The sequence below is a fragment of the Enoplosus armatus genome, chromosome 12 (assembly GCF_043641665.1).
Source record: "Enoplosus armatus isolate fEnoArm2 chromosome 12, fEnoArm2.hap1, whole genome shotgun sequence".
NCBI lineage: Eukaryota > Metazoa > Chordata > Actinopteri > Centrarchiformes > Enoplosidae > Enoplosus > Enoplosus armatus.
The window spans coordinates 10,009,563-10,027,503 of NC_092191.1; the positions used below are offsets into that span (position 1 = coordinate 10,009,563).

At 40.5% G+C, this 17,941-nt stretch overlaps 1 protein-coding gene across 1 annotated transcript; it reads right to left on the bottom strand.

Moving 5' to 3' along the window:
* On the bottom strand, window positions 1-5,104 carry fas (Fas cell surface death receptor). The gene is made up of 9 exons (XM_070916099.1): window positions 5,022-5,104; window positions 4,467-4,558; window positions 3,365-3,499; window positions 3,014-3,131; window positions 2,083-2,153; window positions 1,865-1,951; window positions 1,602-1,654; window positions 1,244-1,262; window positions 1-718 (listed from the first exon to the last, which is right to left on the bottom strand). The coding sequence occupies exons 1-9, from the start codon at window positions 5,090-5,092 to the stop codon at window positions 444-446; spliced, it is 921 nt and encodes a 306-aa protein (XP_070772200.1). The 5' UTR covers window positions 5,093-5,104; the 3' UTR covers window positions 1-443.
* Window positions 5,105-17,941: the final 12,837 nt, after the last annotated feature.

Below are 17,941 nucleotides of genomic sequence, written 5' to 3' on the forward strand. Positions count from 1 at the left end.
TTACAATTACAAATGTATTGAGGTTTATTGCACAATATACAAGCTGTGGTAAGCTACTAATAACTTACAAATGACACACAGACTGTCTCCAGAAACATTATTGTATCAACACAGGAAGGGAGGCGTAATTTGGTGCATGTGATGTAATCCAATCTAATCTTTTTTAACACTTTCACACCCAAAAGTAGAAGGAAACACAGACAAACTGCATTATTTAATAAACTAAGAAGCAGATAATGTTGTTCCTTCATGTCATGCCTCCGTTAACACCATTGTAGATCACAGTAGTAATCTAACCTTAAATTCTGCTTGTATTTACAGTTCAACCCTATCATGTAAACATCTCAACTGATACCTTTCAGAATATGAGTTCATACAGTAGACTGTACTGCAAATATTTAAAAAGAGCTCACAACAGACACATTCAAGCAGGAAGATTTGATCTAGCTGTCGCGGGACAAGATATCTGTCACCTTCTCTGCTTTGCCCTTTCTGCCAATTTGGTTTAGGTTTTGGATCAAGTTCCTTGGGGCTCCCCTGCCCTGACTCTCCACCCAGACCTTTAGTAGTTGGAGAGTCTGCTCCTGACTATCACCAGGGTAGTCCAGTTTACAAACATCAATAGCGTTTCCTATGCCGCTACGCATTGCTATGTCCTGCATATCCTTCCATCCAATCTCTTTTGCAATGTCAGGCAGGTGAAGCTGGATATCCACATCTGAAATTAATGTAAAAGACAGTCAAAATGGGGATTAATGCCACAAAGCACAACACACATCACAGCTTTATTGAGTTTGCCGGGGCATTTTAACTCTACTGAAAACAAAAATACAAAAATAACTACATCCATGAAAAATAGCGACAGGAAAATGGGAAAAAGCGTAAATGAGATGTACATATTGTTGTAATTCGACTTACAGATAACAGATAATAACAACTGGGCATAAATCTGCATATCTTGTTGTGAAAAACATTAACTGTTCCCTGTCACCGCAACTGCAGCTAACATGCCAACAAAAAAATATTTTGGCAGGTTATGTCACTCACTACTGATTGATTAGGACAAAACTAAATAAAATACAACCCTCCCAAACATGAACACAATATCAGATCGAATAATAACGTGAAATTAAGTGTCAATTCAGTCTGTCAGTCGCTATTTCATCTGACAAGCTCGAAATATAGAGAAATAGCAATTACAGCTCTAATATGGCATCAATATTAAAACATGTTCTTCTCTTACCTCTAAGATGTTGCATCTCCTGAGAAGCAGAAGAATGAATGTTAATAAAAAATTTACAACGCCACAGTGAGGAAATTACAAACGTCTTATACACCCTTCACAAATACGTCACACCACAATAACACTGACACAGAGCAAGCACACTAACAAGGACACCAAAGGTTTCAGACAACTAACCTGTACCTCCTATAGAAAGGGGCAGCTATGCAAACGTTAAGAGGAGAGACAGAAAAGCATTTATCATACATACACATGTGTACATGTGCAAGTGTGATAAAAACAGGTTAGATAAAACTCTGAAAAACAGGACAAAGGCCAAACATCGGAATTATAAGAGATCACACTGGAGATTATTTACCACATCAGTTGCGCTGCCATTCGTCTGGGGGTCATCAGCCTGTTGTCTCTTCCCTTAAAAATTATCAAAAAACAAGACACACAAAAACATTATTAAGAACATACAAAAACAGCTAATTAAATCTGAATGGTACTTGAATTGAATATGAACTGAACCTTGGGTATCATTACTGGACTTTGCTATTGTACAGAGAAACACATGAGTACCCTCTGCTGGGCACAAGAACCCATTACATTTAGTTGTATAGTAGTAGAAATACTCACTCAAAAAAATAATAATCACAGCAGCTACAACCGCGAGTAATACAATTGGGACAGTTATGCCGACTATTGTCCCTAATTGATTTCCCCCTGAAACAAATAGATACATTACATGTTTATTAAAAACAAAATTATGCCATTTGTTTATAAATGACACAATGCAATATACAATATAATATATGAATATAATTCAAATGCAATAATGCTATACTAAACCATACCTTCCATTTTGACATTGCAGACTGTGTCACTGTTGGCTGTACAGCGTACTTTGATGCCCTCAGCACCACATCTTAAACCAAAAGAAAAGCAAGTGTGAGTGATGAACATCTTTTTTGTTTTACAAGTGCAGTGCCCATTCAAAACGTTCCTGTTCAGAACGGGCCGATTGCTTGGGTTCCCAATATCATTGACCTGCAGAGCCGGAGAGCCTCCGCAGGTCCAAACCCACAGTTCTTTTTCCCTTTCTGAAACATTATTAACAACACATAAATATTACAATACGCCACCTGTTTTATACAGTTTATTTGGGTGATCCTAAAACATGAGCCACACCTCAATTAATAATAATAATAATAACAATAACAACAATAACAATCATTATTGTTATTTCTATTACTTTGTTAAATGACATGACTTATTGTAGGCCAAAGACACACTGCACACATGACAAGCAAAATGTACAATCTTTATGTATTAAGAATGTCAAAATACACAATTAAAACTTTTCATTATAGACTAACGTTATCAGCGTTTACAGGAGATGATGAAAGAAAAGCCTGCCGCTGAAATCTAACTCTCAGACGTTTTTCATCCAGACGTAACAGTGAATGAATGAAATCTGAAGCTGGCCAGCTACCCCGAGTTATAGCTGGTTCCCAGGGTGTTACAAAGGATAGGCTGACATCATTCATTGAAGGTAGACTGAAGTTATCAAAGTTATCAAAACATTAACATTAAAACTCAAATTAGCTGACGCCTCGTTGGGTATAACCAGCGCTGTTGGGTATAACTGGGTATAACATAGACATTTTTGTTAGACTCTGCTAACAGTCTATGAGGACAAGTCAATACATTTGTTGATTTTTTTAAAAGAATCTACACATACTGTACATTTTCTAGTTTACAGGTATTTGAAGGAGCTGAACTTACTGTTCACAAGGGTGACAGAGTCTACAGATCTCTGTGCCATTGCCGCAGTAGTGATCCTTTTTACATCGACACTTGGTGTCCCTGGCAGAGGTGCAGGGTTCGTCCTCCTCTAGATTTGCTAAAAGGACAGTAAAACCACACAACTGACATTAGAGGGACTGACAGACCGTCACATTGCTTCAAACTGTCTCCTCATTTTGTAATTTGACATCACAGTAGGAAAAGCACAGCTGTAAATAATAAAATGACTGATTACACCTGTGCTTTTCCTACCATGACAAGTCAAAATGTCTGCTGTGAAAAAGCTTTATTGCATCGAAAGGGAATGGTGATGTCCTTTTGTGTCTTTACCACTGGGGTGTGAGCAGGATGTGCAGGGCTCACAGGATTTCTGGGCACTAGGGTGCCTTCTGTATGTCCCAGATTCACAGTTCTCACATTTTCCTTTAGGTAGACTCGTACTGCAGTGCTCCACCAGGTACTGGCCTATAGTATGGAGACATATGAGCAGGAGGCAGAAGAAAATATTTTTATCACTTTGGGCCAGCTTACAATATTAACACCCATAAATTTTAAAAGTCACCTTTACATGCAAAATAGACTTCAATTTGAAATGGACAAATTCATCAATATCTTGTTAAAAAACAGTTAACATTGACGTTCTGAAGTGGCTAAAGGTTTTACGTAAAAGTCCACTGTCCAACAGCACAACCGCAAGTTGTAATTACCCACCACAAAATGTCTTAAATTGGGAGCAAAATTGTATTTAAAAAAGACAACTGCCTGGCTAAGTACAGGGTATCAATTACACTCACTTGTTTTATTATCTACCTCACACAGTGTTTCAGTGCCTTTGCATGCAGCTGTAAATCAGATGTAAACCGAAAGCACCTCTGATAGTTTTTCAGATGTTTTATATGTCAAACAATACTAAAAACATAGCTTTTTTGAGATTTGGTTTGGTATGGTTATATTAACATTCTACTATATTCATAGCATACAAAATATCAGACTTCGTCAGGGATACAACCATAAAGCCCTGGAGTTATTTCCATCGTAGTTCCTGTTTCCAATCCAAGATGGAGACAGAAATTAAGTGTACACAAGAAATAATGATGGAACTAAAGACTGTACGTTTTAATTACATATTATATTACATTTTTTCCAAGAAGCTGAAGCAGACAAGGTAGAAGATATCCTGGACAGCCAGAAAATCACATCATACAAGGTAGCGGTTGTATGACACTTCAATTCAGTTCAATGGACTGGATTGAATAGATTAAAAGGTAAAACATAAAACATTATCCACATATTATTTAAGAATGCTATCTTGCAGCCACTTTTGAAACTCTGTCTTCAATACAGGGTCATTTGAGCCCTCCTTCGTTAAAGAAGAAAGCTGACTGATTTTCTTGTAACTATTCAAGTTCACGTTATAACCACTGACACTTACCAGCTCCGCACAGACAGCAGTCCCCCCCGTCATGCTTGTAGGTGCCATCTATACACTGGTTTAAGTCTATCCTTTCCCTTTGGCAAAAGGCTCTGGCGATAACAACATTGGACAGAAAAGCGAAAGTGAAAGTTTCACAACTCAGTATGTTAGCTTAAAGAAATAACTGATTAGCAACTAGCTACATTTAAAAACTCGCCTAATGTACGTATTGTCTTCGTTTGCGTCTCTTTTCTAACGGCTCGATTTTACGTAGAACGTTAAAGTCAGGTGTTGCGGCGACTTTTGTCACCCATTGATTTGTTTCTCCCTTGAACCCCACCTCAGCTCTAAAACCGCAACCCTGTTGTCTAACATTAATATTGTACTTATCAACCCAACCTTTTACCTAAACCTTACCAGTCATCTCTTATTATAAATCTAGCGTTAACTTAAATTAAAGCTTTAACCCAAACGCGGAAACACTAGGTTAGCTAACTTAAACAGACGTCGACACAACACTTGACGTCCACAGCTCACAAACTTAATATGTGTGATGTATTTAACTTTACTTACACTGACACAAGGAGGGAGAACAAAACAAAGATGATAAAACCCGCAGGAAACTTCTTTGAATCGTCTGCCATCTTGCCGCTTACACCACCTACTGTATAGGCGTTGATAGCAAACCGCTCCCTCCACTTCTTACTGCGCAGGAGGGGATTTCTGTGGGAATTTTTTTCTTACTTGCTTTCTGAGTAACTGTCACCAATAAACAATGAATTGTGCAGCATGTATAGCTAACAATACAGCCTGTACATGAAATTGTACTTTATAAAAAAAAATACAATTCTGTAGATTTTTTATCTGTTTGTACAGTTTCCAATTGTGTGGAACTGTAAGGAGTGAGAAGGTGGTGGCCTATGTTTACTTGTCACAAATATCGCCTACAATTGTTGAGTTTTGGAAACCCCCACATCAATCAAGTCTCTGCCAGTGGTTCAACAGCAGGACCGTCGCCACAATTTTACAAATAGATTACAAGTCCCCCTCTACACACCTCTCACCTCTCAGAAAAAAAACACAGACCGCAAAAAAGAGGGTCTCTGACAAGAAAGTCAAAATGGTGTTTCAAAGCCCTCCAATTGTTAACCTATGAGTTTAAAGGCTTATGAAACACCCACCACGTGTAAGTTTCTAGTGCAGAATGTAAAGTACCCTAATGTGGTAGCTACAGCTCTGGTTAACAGGACTGTCAACCTCTATCTCTCAGTGGGAAAAGATTTAATACATTGGACATCAAAAACAATTCTGTTACTAAATTGTATTGTATTGTATTTAAATTGTTAAATGTGATGATTAATAAAGAAGTAACATTTCTATGTCTGCCCTGATGCAAACTCATATCTTGCCACTAGGAGGCGTTATTGCTCTTTGTTCGGTATGTTGGCTGCTAGGAATTAGGAGGGGTAAGATTCAATATTCAATTCAAGCTGATTTTTATCTCTTAAAAATTAACATATGTGGCGGTAGCATATAAATAGTATATATAGTATATAAAGTAGCATACTAAATGCAGTATACCTTGAAATTCTTGATCTGTCAGACAATTGGTAAAATTGATTGAGAATTGATTGCATAGATAACGCCAATCCACACAACAAAAACAACAGTGATTTAGTTTGCCTGGCTGCATTATGCTTTTAAATCGTGGCCATAATTTAATCTTGTTGGCAGCAGCCATGGGTTTTTTTTGGGTTACAGACAAGTTGAAAGGTGATTTGTGAAAGTGAAGTTTAAAAACATGCCATTTTCAACTAGTTACTGACTCATGTCTGTGTTTTTTCTGTTCCTGAACAACAAATCAGCCAAATGAAAACAAAAAGAAGGTGATGCAGATAAGCAAAGCACTGCACAGCTGCCACCTTGATGCCAACTGATTGGATTGACAATATGAGTCAATATAATTTTAAACTCAGTCTGTAATTTATAAAGTTCTTGTAGGGTGAATTAATGAAGCTCCTAATGTGCCATATAAGTCATTTCTGTGGCAGGAAATCGTTTCTGTCTGTGCCACTAACAAATTAATGGCTCACCCCCACCCCACATCCAAAAAACGCCATATTTGTTTGATCACTGCCAAGTGTAGTTAACAGCAAATTTATCTTTGAACAAAAGTGAAGAAAAAAGTATTTGGCTGGGGAATAAAAACTTAACTTGAAGGAGAACTCCTGAGGGATTTGGTTGTTTTTGCAAGTGTATCAAATTTCAGGCCTTTGTAGTCCCAGTGAGTCCCAGTGTCGGATTTGTACCAGTCTGCTGCCTGCTCATTTGGCCCACTTAGAGAGCAAAATGAACACACACATACACAGGTGTTGTAGAAAAATCATGAATTAAAATGTTTAGCCACGCAAGCAGCATGGCTCTAGAGATGACAATACTGGTCTGGTCGACTTTGGTCCAGACTGAAATATCTCAACAACTATTGGATGGAGGAGTTTTGTACAGATATTTTTGGTCCCCAGAGGATGAAGGCTAAAGAACATGCCTGACTGTTTGTGCTTTTGAGTGAAATATTTCCACAGCTGTTGCCATGAAATTTGGCACAAACATTGATAATTGATAATTTGGTGATCCCTTCACTTTTCAATAAGTGCCATCATCAGGTAAGCATTTTAGAAGTTTATGAACAAATATGTGCAAAACTAATGGCATTGCCACGGATGAATGTTAGCAAATGCTAATTAGCAAATGTTAGCATGCCAGCACGCTAAACTATGATGGTGAACATCGCAAACATTATACCTGCTAAACATTTTGTTAACATTGTCATTGTGAGCATGTTAGCATGCTGAGGTTAGTATTTAGCTCAAAGCACCGCTATGATAAGTAGAGCCTCACAGAGCCGCTAGCATGACTGTAGACTCTTTAACAAGATGGTTTAATAAAAGAGAAAAATCTCTTGAAGGATTGTAACATATGGACATTCATACATTTCAAATGTAGGAAGTAAACCTGATGGCCTTCTCTGCTGCTAGCTTTGATAAACAAGTCGATGAGTTGGACACGGTCTTCTTGGCACAAATGCATGTATTTTGGCGCCTCATTCTCTGTTTTGAGTGGGCTAATGCTTAATGTAATAATAGCATATAAAACTGTTACCAATAGGCCACACTGAGAGCACCACTCTCCTCCATTCTGCTGCACTGCAACAAAACCAAACAGCGACAAAACCACCACCAGAGAAGTGCAGCTCGTAGATTTCAGCTCTGTGGAAAGACATTATCATCCACGGCCAATGCGTTCCGCCTCCCATCACCCCCAGGTCATATGCAGAATAAGGCAGAGTAATAGCTCCACTGAGATGGAGGGGAGGAAAAATAAAATAGAATAAGACAATGTTTTTGTTGTTAGGAGGAAGCTGCTGGAAGGGACCGTGTTGCAAAGCCTCCCCAGGGACACAGAAGAAGAGGGAGGAGATGAGCTGGGGAAGCAGTAGGTAACAGCTCTTCTCTTTGGGTAAAAGAAGCACCAGAAAGAAAGAGAAGAGACGTCAGTGGTTGTGATTGCTTCTGTAGGCTGAAGTTCATTAATGCTGTATTGCATTATAGTGTGTTTCATAAATTTAGTTAACAATAGTCACGATGCACTGTGTCTTTTTTTGGAAATTGGGTCACAACGGTGTTAACTCAAAACAACAAGCAAAGCAACACGTTTTTTCCAGAAATTGTATTGCATGCATGTCAGTGCCACGTTTTGTACCAGCTGAAATATTTCCCCCCAAAGTACACTATGCATTTGTTAATTTAAAATTTCATGCATGTTGGGGAAGAATGGTTCATATTTCATATTTACTTCCTTGAGGTTGAGCTTATTCTTTAACTTGAGCTGTCGCACTTCTTTTATCGAGCTAAAGCTTTTAGGCCTACAGGTAGTAATCATAATCCCTGAATGCTCTGAGAGTGAATTTGAAAACTATATTTCCAAAAGGGATTGGCTTTGCTCTTTCAATTCAGAGCAGCTATACTGCTGCGACTTTGACATTTAAACAAAACCACCGTGACAGTTTTTCACTTTTTTCCATCTTGAAGTGAAACATTCACCTTCCAAAGAACCAGACTGACGAGATTCACAGTTTTGGTATTCAGTGCTCATGTTGGACGATGATAATTCAGGCAGGGACTTCTTTATTTGGGTTACAGTATGCATTAAGAGTGAAAGAGGAAATAACTAATGTGAGGCAAAAACATATATTGCTAACTGCTTGTGTCTGCCTTTTAACTTGTGGTGTCCAGTATAGAATAAAATGGGTGGGGGGGGCGGTGGGGGTGGGGGGGGTGATACTTCTTCACACACAGAACAGGAAGAGAGTCATGCTGCTCTTCAACTACAGGAAATAACCTCTGTGCTGATGACGCAGGTCTCCGGGGAATGCTCAGCAAGTTCTGTAGGTCTGCAGCATACTGTACACTCTGTAACTGCATGAACGGCTGGGCTGTGCAAGGCCAAGCAACACACACACACTCCAATACTCAGCCACACATTTCTTTGAGTGCTGTTTTGTGCAATACATTAAAAGTAAGGATTGTGTTCATCACTAAATCATTAAAAAACAACTACAATAACTCCCTGTGTTTCTCTCCCTCAGCACCAGCTTACACACATGCACACAAACTGGATGAAAAGACGTAAATCTGTAAAGCTGCCACTAGACGATATGTCTGTGCAGAGAGATTTCCCCCCCGCAACACGTCCAGCGGTTTGCCTAATTAGAGCCGAGCGTATCTGTGGGCAAGGGAGTCTGCGTCTGCACATGGAAGGGGGATTTGGCCGAGAGCATTCATTCACTGGGCTGTCTGGTGGGGAAGACAATGGAGAGGAGTGCAGATTGGATGTCTTGTTCCAAACTGTGCTGAGCGCTTTTCTCCAGCACAGAGGAAAGACAAGAATAATGCCGGTTGAATATCCCATAGAGATGGATTTATTGGGACTATTGGTGTTGGAAAAATCCGGTTAGGGACTTAATCAAAACAGAGCGGCAGCAGGGAGAGACTGAGCTGAGCCTGTAGGCCAGGCCAAACTGATTCCAGCCCTGCCTGTCCTGTCCTTTACCTGTCCTCTCTGTCCTCAGAGTGGGTCCACTCCAGTCATTTGTCCTTTGTCTAAACCATTCTGACCTCTAGAACAAACCCCTCTCTTATTTCTGAGGACAGAATATGAGGACGTTTATATGTCTGTGGTCCTCGTACTGTAAACTGTAGCTGTGATCGACATCAGAAATTCCTTACCCCAAATTACCCCACTTCTGCAGTTGTCGGGGGGGGGGGGGGTACATGGTAAGACTATGGAGAGGCACAATTCATTTGAAAATATACAAATTACCATTTTATATATCCCCAGTCAACTGTAACACCTGAACACCATGTGTTGCAATTGAAAGTATGTGGAAACTAACACAGTTAGTAAGCGAGCAGAGAAGTTGACACAGTTAACTAACTACTACTATGTAGGATAATGAATAAAAGCTTGTAAGTTAAAAGTAATGAATACTTGCTAGAAACAGTTAGCTAAAATGCATAAATAAATAGTTGAATTTAGCTAAAAGTAATGAATAAATGCTTGGAACAGTTAGCTATAGGTTGAAATAGTTACCTAAAAGTACTGGACACATAGCTGAAACCTCCTGCTTCCACTCCTTCAAGTGGGAGTAGTATAAATGCAAACTTGACCAAAGCTACCTAAACATTGAAAGTTCAATTGTATAAAAAAAAAAATATAAATTTATATAAATACCCACTTTTATATAATTAACAGTGTTAAACAACACACACTTTAAAATCAGTTCAAAGGAACACATCTGGAACATGACAGGTGGTGTCGATGAAGGGTATTTTAATTAATCTGTATAAGGCAGTGGGAGTACAGGACAGAAAAGGTTGGCAAACACTGATCTACATAAGTTGACTTTCAGTGAGCACATAACTTTGCCAAGGCTGCACAATCCTTTCACTTTGTTATTTTGATAAAAGAAAATGTTCAGAAATGTTACATCTGCATCTGGATCAGAATCAAAAGACAGTGATGGGTACATTTTAGGATACATGCATCAGATTTCTTTCTTTTCAAGTGCAATAGTCGGTCCAATTAGGTAGTCAATCAGTGAAAATGTTCAAAATGGTATCTCTTAATGAAAAGAAATCCTTTATAAATTACTGGATCTGCAACAAACAACTAATGTTTCACATATTCTAACAATCAGACAAACATAACCAACCAAAAAATCTCATGGAGCAAATTCACTTCGGTGAGATGAATCCACTTTTCTGAGAACACTGTAACATTTCACATGAAACTTTTCATTCACCCACACAGAAAGTACACGTAAATGTGTAATAAAACGCACAAACACACACACACACACACACACACACACACACACAGCACTCACACACGTTCATGAAGCTATCACCTCCCACCTACCAGCCTGGAAAATATTAACCTTTTCATCTCACGTCACCTTTTTCGTCTAACTTCATGCATCACGCTCACATGCATACAGACACATGCCACACTGCACACATGCACACTATGAACTGGTGTAAGTGCACACAGATTCATACATACCAACACATACAGACACACAAGCAGCTGCTGCAGATATCTCAGAGGAACTTCAGAGAATTCAGGGAGTGGAGAGTCATTTGGTTAAAGAGGACCAAACTGCAGGAAATGAGAATCATTGACCCTCCCTTGTGACCGAATTTACAATCTGTGCCTGAAATCAGTTGGAGGAAGAAAGAAAACAGAGAAAGTTAGCTGGAGAAGGAAATGTTTGAGCGTCTATAAATAGAAGGCCCACGTTTGAAATGATTCTGAAAGGCATGCAGTCATTTATAATTCAGCTCATATTGCTCCATGTTTATCACATAGAATGAGTAAAAGAAACTTTAGATTTAGACCTTTTTTCTGACAATAGCAGATTTAAAACTAGTGATTGGTTTCATTTATGAAAGAACAAAGACATGCAAAGTCTTTTAGGTAAATAAACGGATGTGCAGCATGAGTTTTTGAAAGAATACAAACGTACACAATATGCAGCAGCATCAGCATGCAACTAAATAAAAGGGACACAGAAGTGAAGCTTTAAACTAGCAGATCAAATACTGTATTTGCCAAAAAGTTGCTGCATCCCTGTAAAGCATAAATCAGTTGAGCTCCTCAAATGCAACACCAAGCAATCTAATTGTCTTAGATCAGCACCTACATGCCATCTGCTTTGTGCACTGTCTGACTGTCCTCAGACAAAGGGGATTTAAAAAAAATGCCTCTCAAATACTCTCTGAACCTTTTATTTAAGATTTTCAGCACAACCAACAATGACTGTGGGAGGCTGCGTTTGAGTGCGAGGCATTAACGAAAACAAACAGTATATTGTGAGCATGAAGGGAAGAAGCCTTTTGCATTGAAGAGGTGCACGGGGCCTCATTCATAATTCAGAGACGTCGCAGCGATATGAGAGAGGAGGACGCATCTGTCTGCATTACGCCAGCGTTGCCTCTGCGTTGCATCACCCTCCCGGGTGGTTCGTTTTTCGAGAGTTTAATACGCTCCCTATCAGTTGCGCTTTGGCTGTGGCTAATTTCAGCCCCAGATAAGAGCCTTTATTTGTCACCCAGCTCCTTTGCCCTGTCACACAGCCTAGAAGCGCCTTCTCTGTCTGAAATCTTTGAAGGAATGCTGACTAGATGAGCTGCAGTTTGTCTGTATGTTCCTTGTGACTGTTCAGTGTGCAGCATCACAAGTAAGGATATTATGAACCCTCAATGCTAACTCGAAACCCATCCCCCACACACACATGTATAGCTGTCTCCCCACACAAAGAGAGGCGCATGTGCCTTATTACACACACACACACACACACACACACACAGCTGGCTGCTGGTCTGTCTGACCTAGTTTATTTCTGTAGGCTGCTCTAATGGAGGGAGCGAGCGTGGTGTATTATCTGCCTGCATCTGATTTGCATTTCTGCCCTGTCACTGGCAGATGGCACCAGAGGTCGAGAGCAGAACTTTTCGGAGGCCCTCTCACACACAACACAAACTGCACATACACACACACACACACACACACACACACACACAAACACACACACACATAAACACATGCACAGAAGCTTCACACAAAGAAATACTTAAATTATCAGAAAAGCTTACTTTACTTCATACTAAATGCACTTTACATCAAGTAAAAATAAGTATTTTGTTGGTAATAGAGACGTGCAGGTGTGTGTACACATGCTGTGCGTGGAGAGCCCGGTGCTCTGAACTGTAGCGTTTGGTTTACACCCTCTGCTCTTGCACTGTTCATGCTTAATAGGAAGGAAGTGATGAATCACACTCACTTTGTGGTAGTGGTGAGTGTTCAAGTACAGATAGGGCCTCTCTCTCACACACACACACACACACACACACACACACACACACACATATATATGCACACACTCTCTCTCTCTCTAGAAATCACAGAGGAAGTGAACAGACTTGAAACCTCAGCATTTTTGTCATTTTCTATCTGATGGAAGTCACTGTCATGGTTGAAATCATTCAGAAAGATTGTGATGTCGGGTTTATTGGGACACACAAATGGCATGTTTACATCTCCGCCATTGCATCGGGACACAAAAACGTCACAGAGATGTGAGCTGATACTGTGCATCCTCTGCACGTTGCAGAATAAATACACGGCGGCTTTAAGGTGTGTCCTCTTGTCCTAATTTATCTGACTCGTGTGCAGAAACATCATCCCACTGAGCTGGGAGTGGCAGTGTCACAGGTGGTGTGTGTCCTCCATGTATGTGAATGCACTGACATTTATTTGAATATGTCAGCGTCTTAAATTTGCACTTTAACACAGGCAGTGTGCACAGTGGAGACACACACACAAGCCATCAGTCTTTATTTGGAGACAGGAAACATCAGGGTGTGCTTTCGCTCTCTTTACCTCTTTCTCTCTCTTTCACACACACACACACACACACATACACACACGCACACGTGTAACCGTTATTTAAGGGTGTGGGGACATTTTCCATGCGGTTTGAGTGGTTAAGCTTTGCAATTGTTAAGTGTGAAAAAAATCTGCCAGATATGCTCTACATAAAGACACAAATGGCTAAAGTGGAGTGGGGGTGAGAGCAATTAGTTTGAGGCTCTCATTGAAGTGTTGGGCAAAAACTGGCAAAAAAAAAAGAAACCCACACAGCCTTGTCACGCCAGAGAGTAACTTTTCCATGAGCTCTGGTGAGTTGAAGAGGCTGACTGAGATACGATGACACTGTTATAATTTTATTCTCCGAGTTCAAAATCAAGGGCTAAGTTCAAACAGAATGCTACTTGTGCTTGAAAATTCCCTCCTTCCTTCTTTTGTCTTTTGCTTTCACAGTTTTCTTTGACATGGCCGTCCCCTCTCTGACTCATCCTCCAGGTCTCAAGTGTATTGTGGCGAACCGCTGCCGAATTCGCTCCTCTTTTATATCCCTTTTCTCTCCTGTATCTCGCTTTCTCCCTCTTTCCATTTCCGCTTGCTCTGCGTCTGTCTCTCTTTAGCGAAGGTTAAGTTCTAGTTCGATGTAGATAGCTTTAAATAATGCACATTTCCAATCAAATATAAATGAGCTAGCTCTTTTTTTAAAAGAAAATATTGTAAATTATACAGAGTATGCCAATCTTGTGAGCTGAAATAGTTTGATATTTCGGACGAATGTGCATGAAATGCCAGACTGGTAGAATTGAGTTCTTTCTGCATTCAGTGTGGCCTTCCAAGGTTTTTATAAGCGATAGAGAAGACTAGTCATTAACTCACAGGGAGCTAATTGTGTGGTTGGTGCTCCACTTTAAAAGAGACTGAGCAGAAATCTGTCTCAGCTCCTTTAATACAGGTAACACGGGCCCACAAGGTCAGTAGCAGAGGAGTTTAGCATCTGTTGAACCTTTCCTCTGTGATCCTGATGAAAACCTTTAGATAATTCACATGTATATTTGTGCCCTTTATTTTGCCGTAACTCTTGACAGCATCACAGCAGTGTCATCCTCACTTTAGGTGGTCTCTGTGACAGTTGGAGGGATGGCCGCATTGTGTGCTGTCTCTTCACACCAGCAATTGTGTCATTTTTACCTCAAAACCTGTTAGCTACGCAACAGTTTGGGCTTTTCATGTCTTGCTTAATAGCCTGAAATGGATGCAAGTGGAACCGACATAAGCCTGTGTGTTTATCTGTTATTGTCTGCGGCTGTGAGCATGTGCTATGGGTGTCCTCTGTATGTGTGTGTGTGTGTGCCTTCATGTATGTGTTTTCGGATGCTGTGGGTGAGTACAGTGGATGTGCATGCCATGGATGTGGATAATATGTGTGTGTGTGTGTGTGTGTGTGTGTGTGTGTGTGTGTGTGTGTGTGTGTGTGCCCGCTGTGTGTTCTCATTTGATGGCTGCTTTGCTATCAGTGTTTGTTTGGGGTTAAAAGCCCCTGTCTCTGAGGGTGTTAGCGGGGGTCATCTAAACCGGATCTGCAGCCGAATCGCTTGAGAGGCAGAAGCATAATCTGCAGCTGGCTTTGTGCTCCCAGATTAAAGTGATGATGTTTTAAACCTTTCTCACGGCCGCAATATGCCTTTGCTTCCCTCCCTGCTACTCAGTATGTGTGTGACAAGAGATCAACACAGCCGGGTTCAAGAAAAGGACACCTTCCTCGCTATTTATGAAACGGGGAGCTTTAGCACATTATCTGAGTCGACGCACGCATGTTCTATTCATCTATTAATTTGCCATCAGCGTGGTGTGGCTATAGCGTATCTTCTCCAGTGTTTGAGGGGAAACAGCTGCTAATCCTAATCCCCCCGTCTCCCCCCACGGGATTCTGTCAAATCACAGGGCCTTTAAAAAGCTCTGGCTGGCTGGTTCTGGGGCTGGTTGAGTGGCTGGCTGACTGGCAGGCTCTAAATGAGAGGATGGACCACGCTTACCCTCTCCCGTGACTGACATCCACTCGGCCTCCAGAAAGTATGTCACTTGTTTGTACAAGTATGTACATACACACACCAGAGATTTCCATTGCATACTGCTTCTCCAGTGGTATCATCCACCCATAAACATTTGCAGTCAAGACGGAAGGTTTAAATAAATGCATACCACACTGTGAAATAGATTAGAAAAAGATGTAGGAAACTTGCATAGTATCTGGGCCGGTCCAGTGTGTCGACCACGCTGAATCGCTTTCTTGCTTGTTAGCTTAGCTTAGCATAAAGAGTGGACACGGGGGAAACAGCTGGCCCGGCTCCTTCCAAAGATAAAAACCACAAGTTTCCATTTTTACACTTTGGTTTTTGTACGGATTAATTAACAAGATATAACAGTTAGTGAGCTTTAAAGGTGTAGATATGTGGATGTTTTACCTTTAGACAGATCCAGGCTAGCTGTTTCCCCCTGCTTCCAGTCTTTATGCTAAGCTAAGCTAACTGTCTCCTGGCTGTAGCTTCACATTTAAAAGACAGACATGAGAGTTTTATCAATCTTCTCATCAAATTCTCGGCAAGAAAGCAAATAAAAGTGTTTCTCAAAATGTCAAACTATTCCTTTAAGACACTGGACTCCAAACTGCTCCTGATGTGTGCATGTGAGGAGGGGAAACTGTAAGTTGCTTTCAACAACAGCCAAATGAATCTTGCATGTACACTAAATCTGTGTAAACTGAAAAAAAAATTAAACTCAACACATTCTTCCTCTTACAAATGAGACGTTGAACTCATAATTCAATTCAGTACACGCAGGGGTTTTGTTGCTGCAGTCTTACTTATCCAAATGTAGCGCACATTTTTACCAAATTTCCAGAAAATGTGCAAAAGAAAATTTGAATTCCATCCACTATTTTGTTAATCTTAGGCACATTGATATGAACAGTTGGAGCTAATTTTCCTGTAGGGTGCCATGAAACCATTACAGAAGAGGGCGCAATGAAATAATTAAAGGAGCGCCAGTCACACCTCAAATGGTGGAAAACAATGTAGAGAATGTGTGCATGTTTAAGTCACATGCTTCATGTATGTCATGATTCATTCGCTACTGTTTCCATTGCACCTCTGCATGCATCATTAGCTGAAAGGGAATCAATTGAGAGTTACTGTGTTAGTAACAAATAAAAACAAATGTTTTTAAAACCACCAGAACTCCAGTGTCTCAGGATTTTGGATCCCATATTCTGACTATATCCTCCACAAGCTCTCAAGATGTGCAGTTTCTTTATGCATCTCATGAACTGCAGGACCCTGCAGCCATTTCTCGTCTCTGAAACTCTGAAAGTCTTGCAGTGCCATTTCTAACTTTCCCTCTCTTGCACAAACACTAATATCGGTCTTGTCCATCAGCCGTTCTCACATCAGTCATTTCAGATAATGACTCTCAGCTGGGAAAGACAGGGAGTGGAGGGACTCGGAGGCTGAGCAAAGAGTATCAGTCGACACACTTGCGTCTCGCTCCCTTGTTCTTGGTATATAAGGATGAGATGGGGATGAGGAGTGCACGGGTAACTATCAGTCATCAGCGTGAGGATTAGGGACTGTCATCAGCAGCCATATGCCTCATATTACCCTCCTGATGACACTAGATGGAGAGAGGGAAGAGAGCGAGGAAGAGGAGGAGGCTCGGGGGAAGGATTACGCCCGCTCTAAGATTTCAGGGTAAAAGTCAGGTAGAGAACAGAGCCTGTCAGAGTAAAGTCTGATATAATGCACACTCTGGTGTACACTTTCAAATGCACTCAAATATACATAGATATACATAAAAGCCCTGAAGGAGGAGTACGTTTCACTATCACTGAAAGCCAAGCTAAACACAAGTTCCTGCTGTAGAAATGTGTGTGTGCGCATGTATGCTGTGCTGTCTGTATGTATGTAGAGCCCTATGGTAAAGCTGATATGCTTCTGTCCTTGTTTTTTCCCTCTGGCTATGCATGTTGACTATTATTCAGTACACTGGACACACATGAGCTCTTCATTGATCACATAGAGAGAATAAGTGCTTGTGTGTGTGTTTGTGTGTTGCTGGCATATCCATGTCAACAAAAACTCTCACACACACAGAAACAGAAACAGAGCTCGTGTAACTCATTAGGTGACTCAGGTCCTGACAGTAAAAATAACATCTGAAAACATTTACCGTATATTCATTAACAGTTGGTCCAACTCATGACGAGAAGCACTTTAATGGATTTCCATCAAATGCACCTTGCCAGCTGAAACTAACTCTTGTGCTGCCCCATGCGTACACACATACGGCTACGTGTTTCCAGACATCTCCTTCTTCTTCCCAATTCCACTTCCCCATTTGACATAGTTCCTGTGTCCTATCGCCAGGCTATTTTGGTGCATTCAAACAAAAAAGAGAAACCACGCAGAAGTTCACAGCAGAGAAATTAAGAGCTAAAATGTTATACAAGGATAGAG

Bases quoted from the DNA above. Each gene is read 5' to 3' on its own strand.
- fas (XM_070916099.1), bottom strand. From the start codon at position 5,092: ATGGCAGACGATTCAAAGAAGTTTCCTGCGGGTTTTATCATCTTTGTT. The intron at 2,154-3,013 runs GTAAGTTCAGCT...TTTTGGTTTAAG, and splicing joins CTCTGTCACCCTTGTGAACA to ATGTGGTGCTGAGGGCATCA. The intron at 1,655-1,864 runs GTGAGTATTTCT...ATAATTTTTAAG, and splicing joins TGTGATTATTATTTTTTTGA to GGAAGAGACAACAGGCTGAT.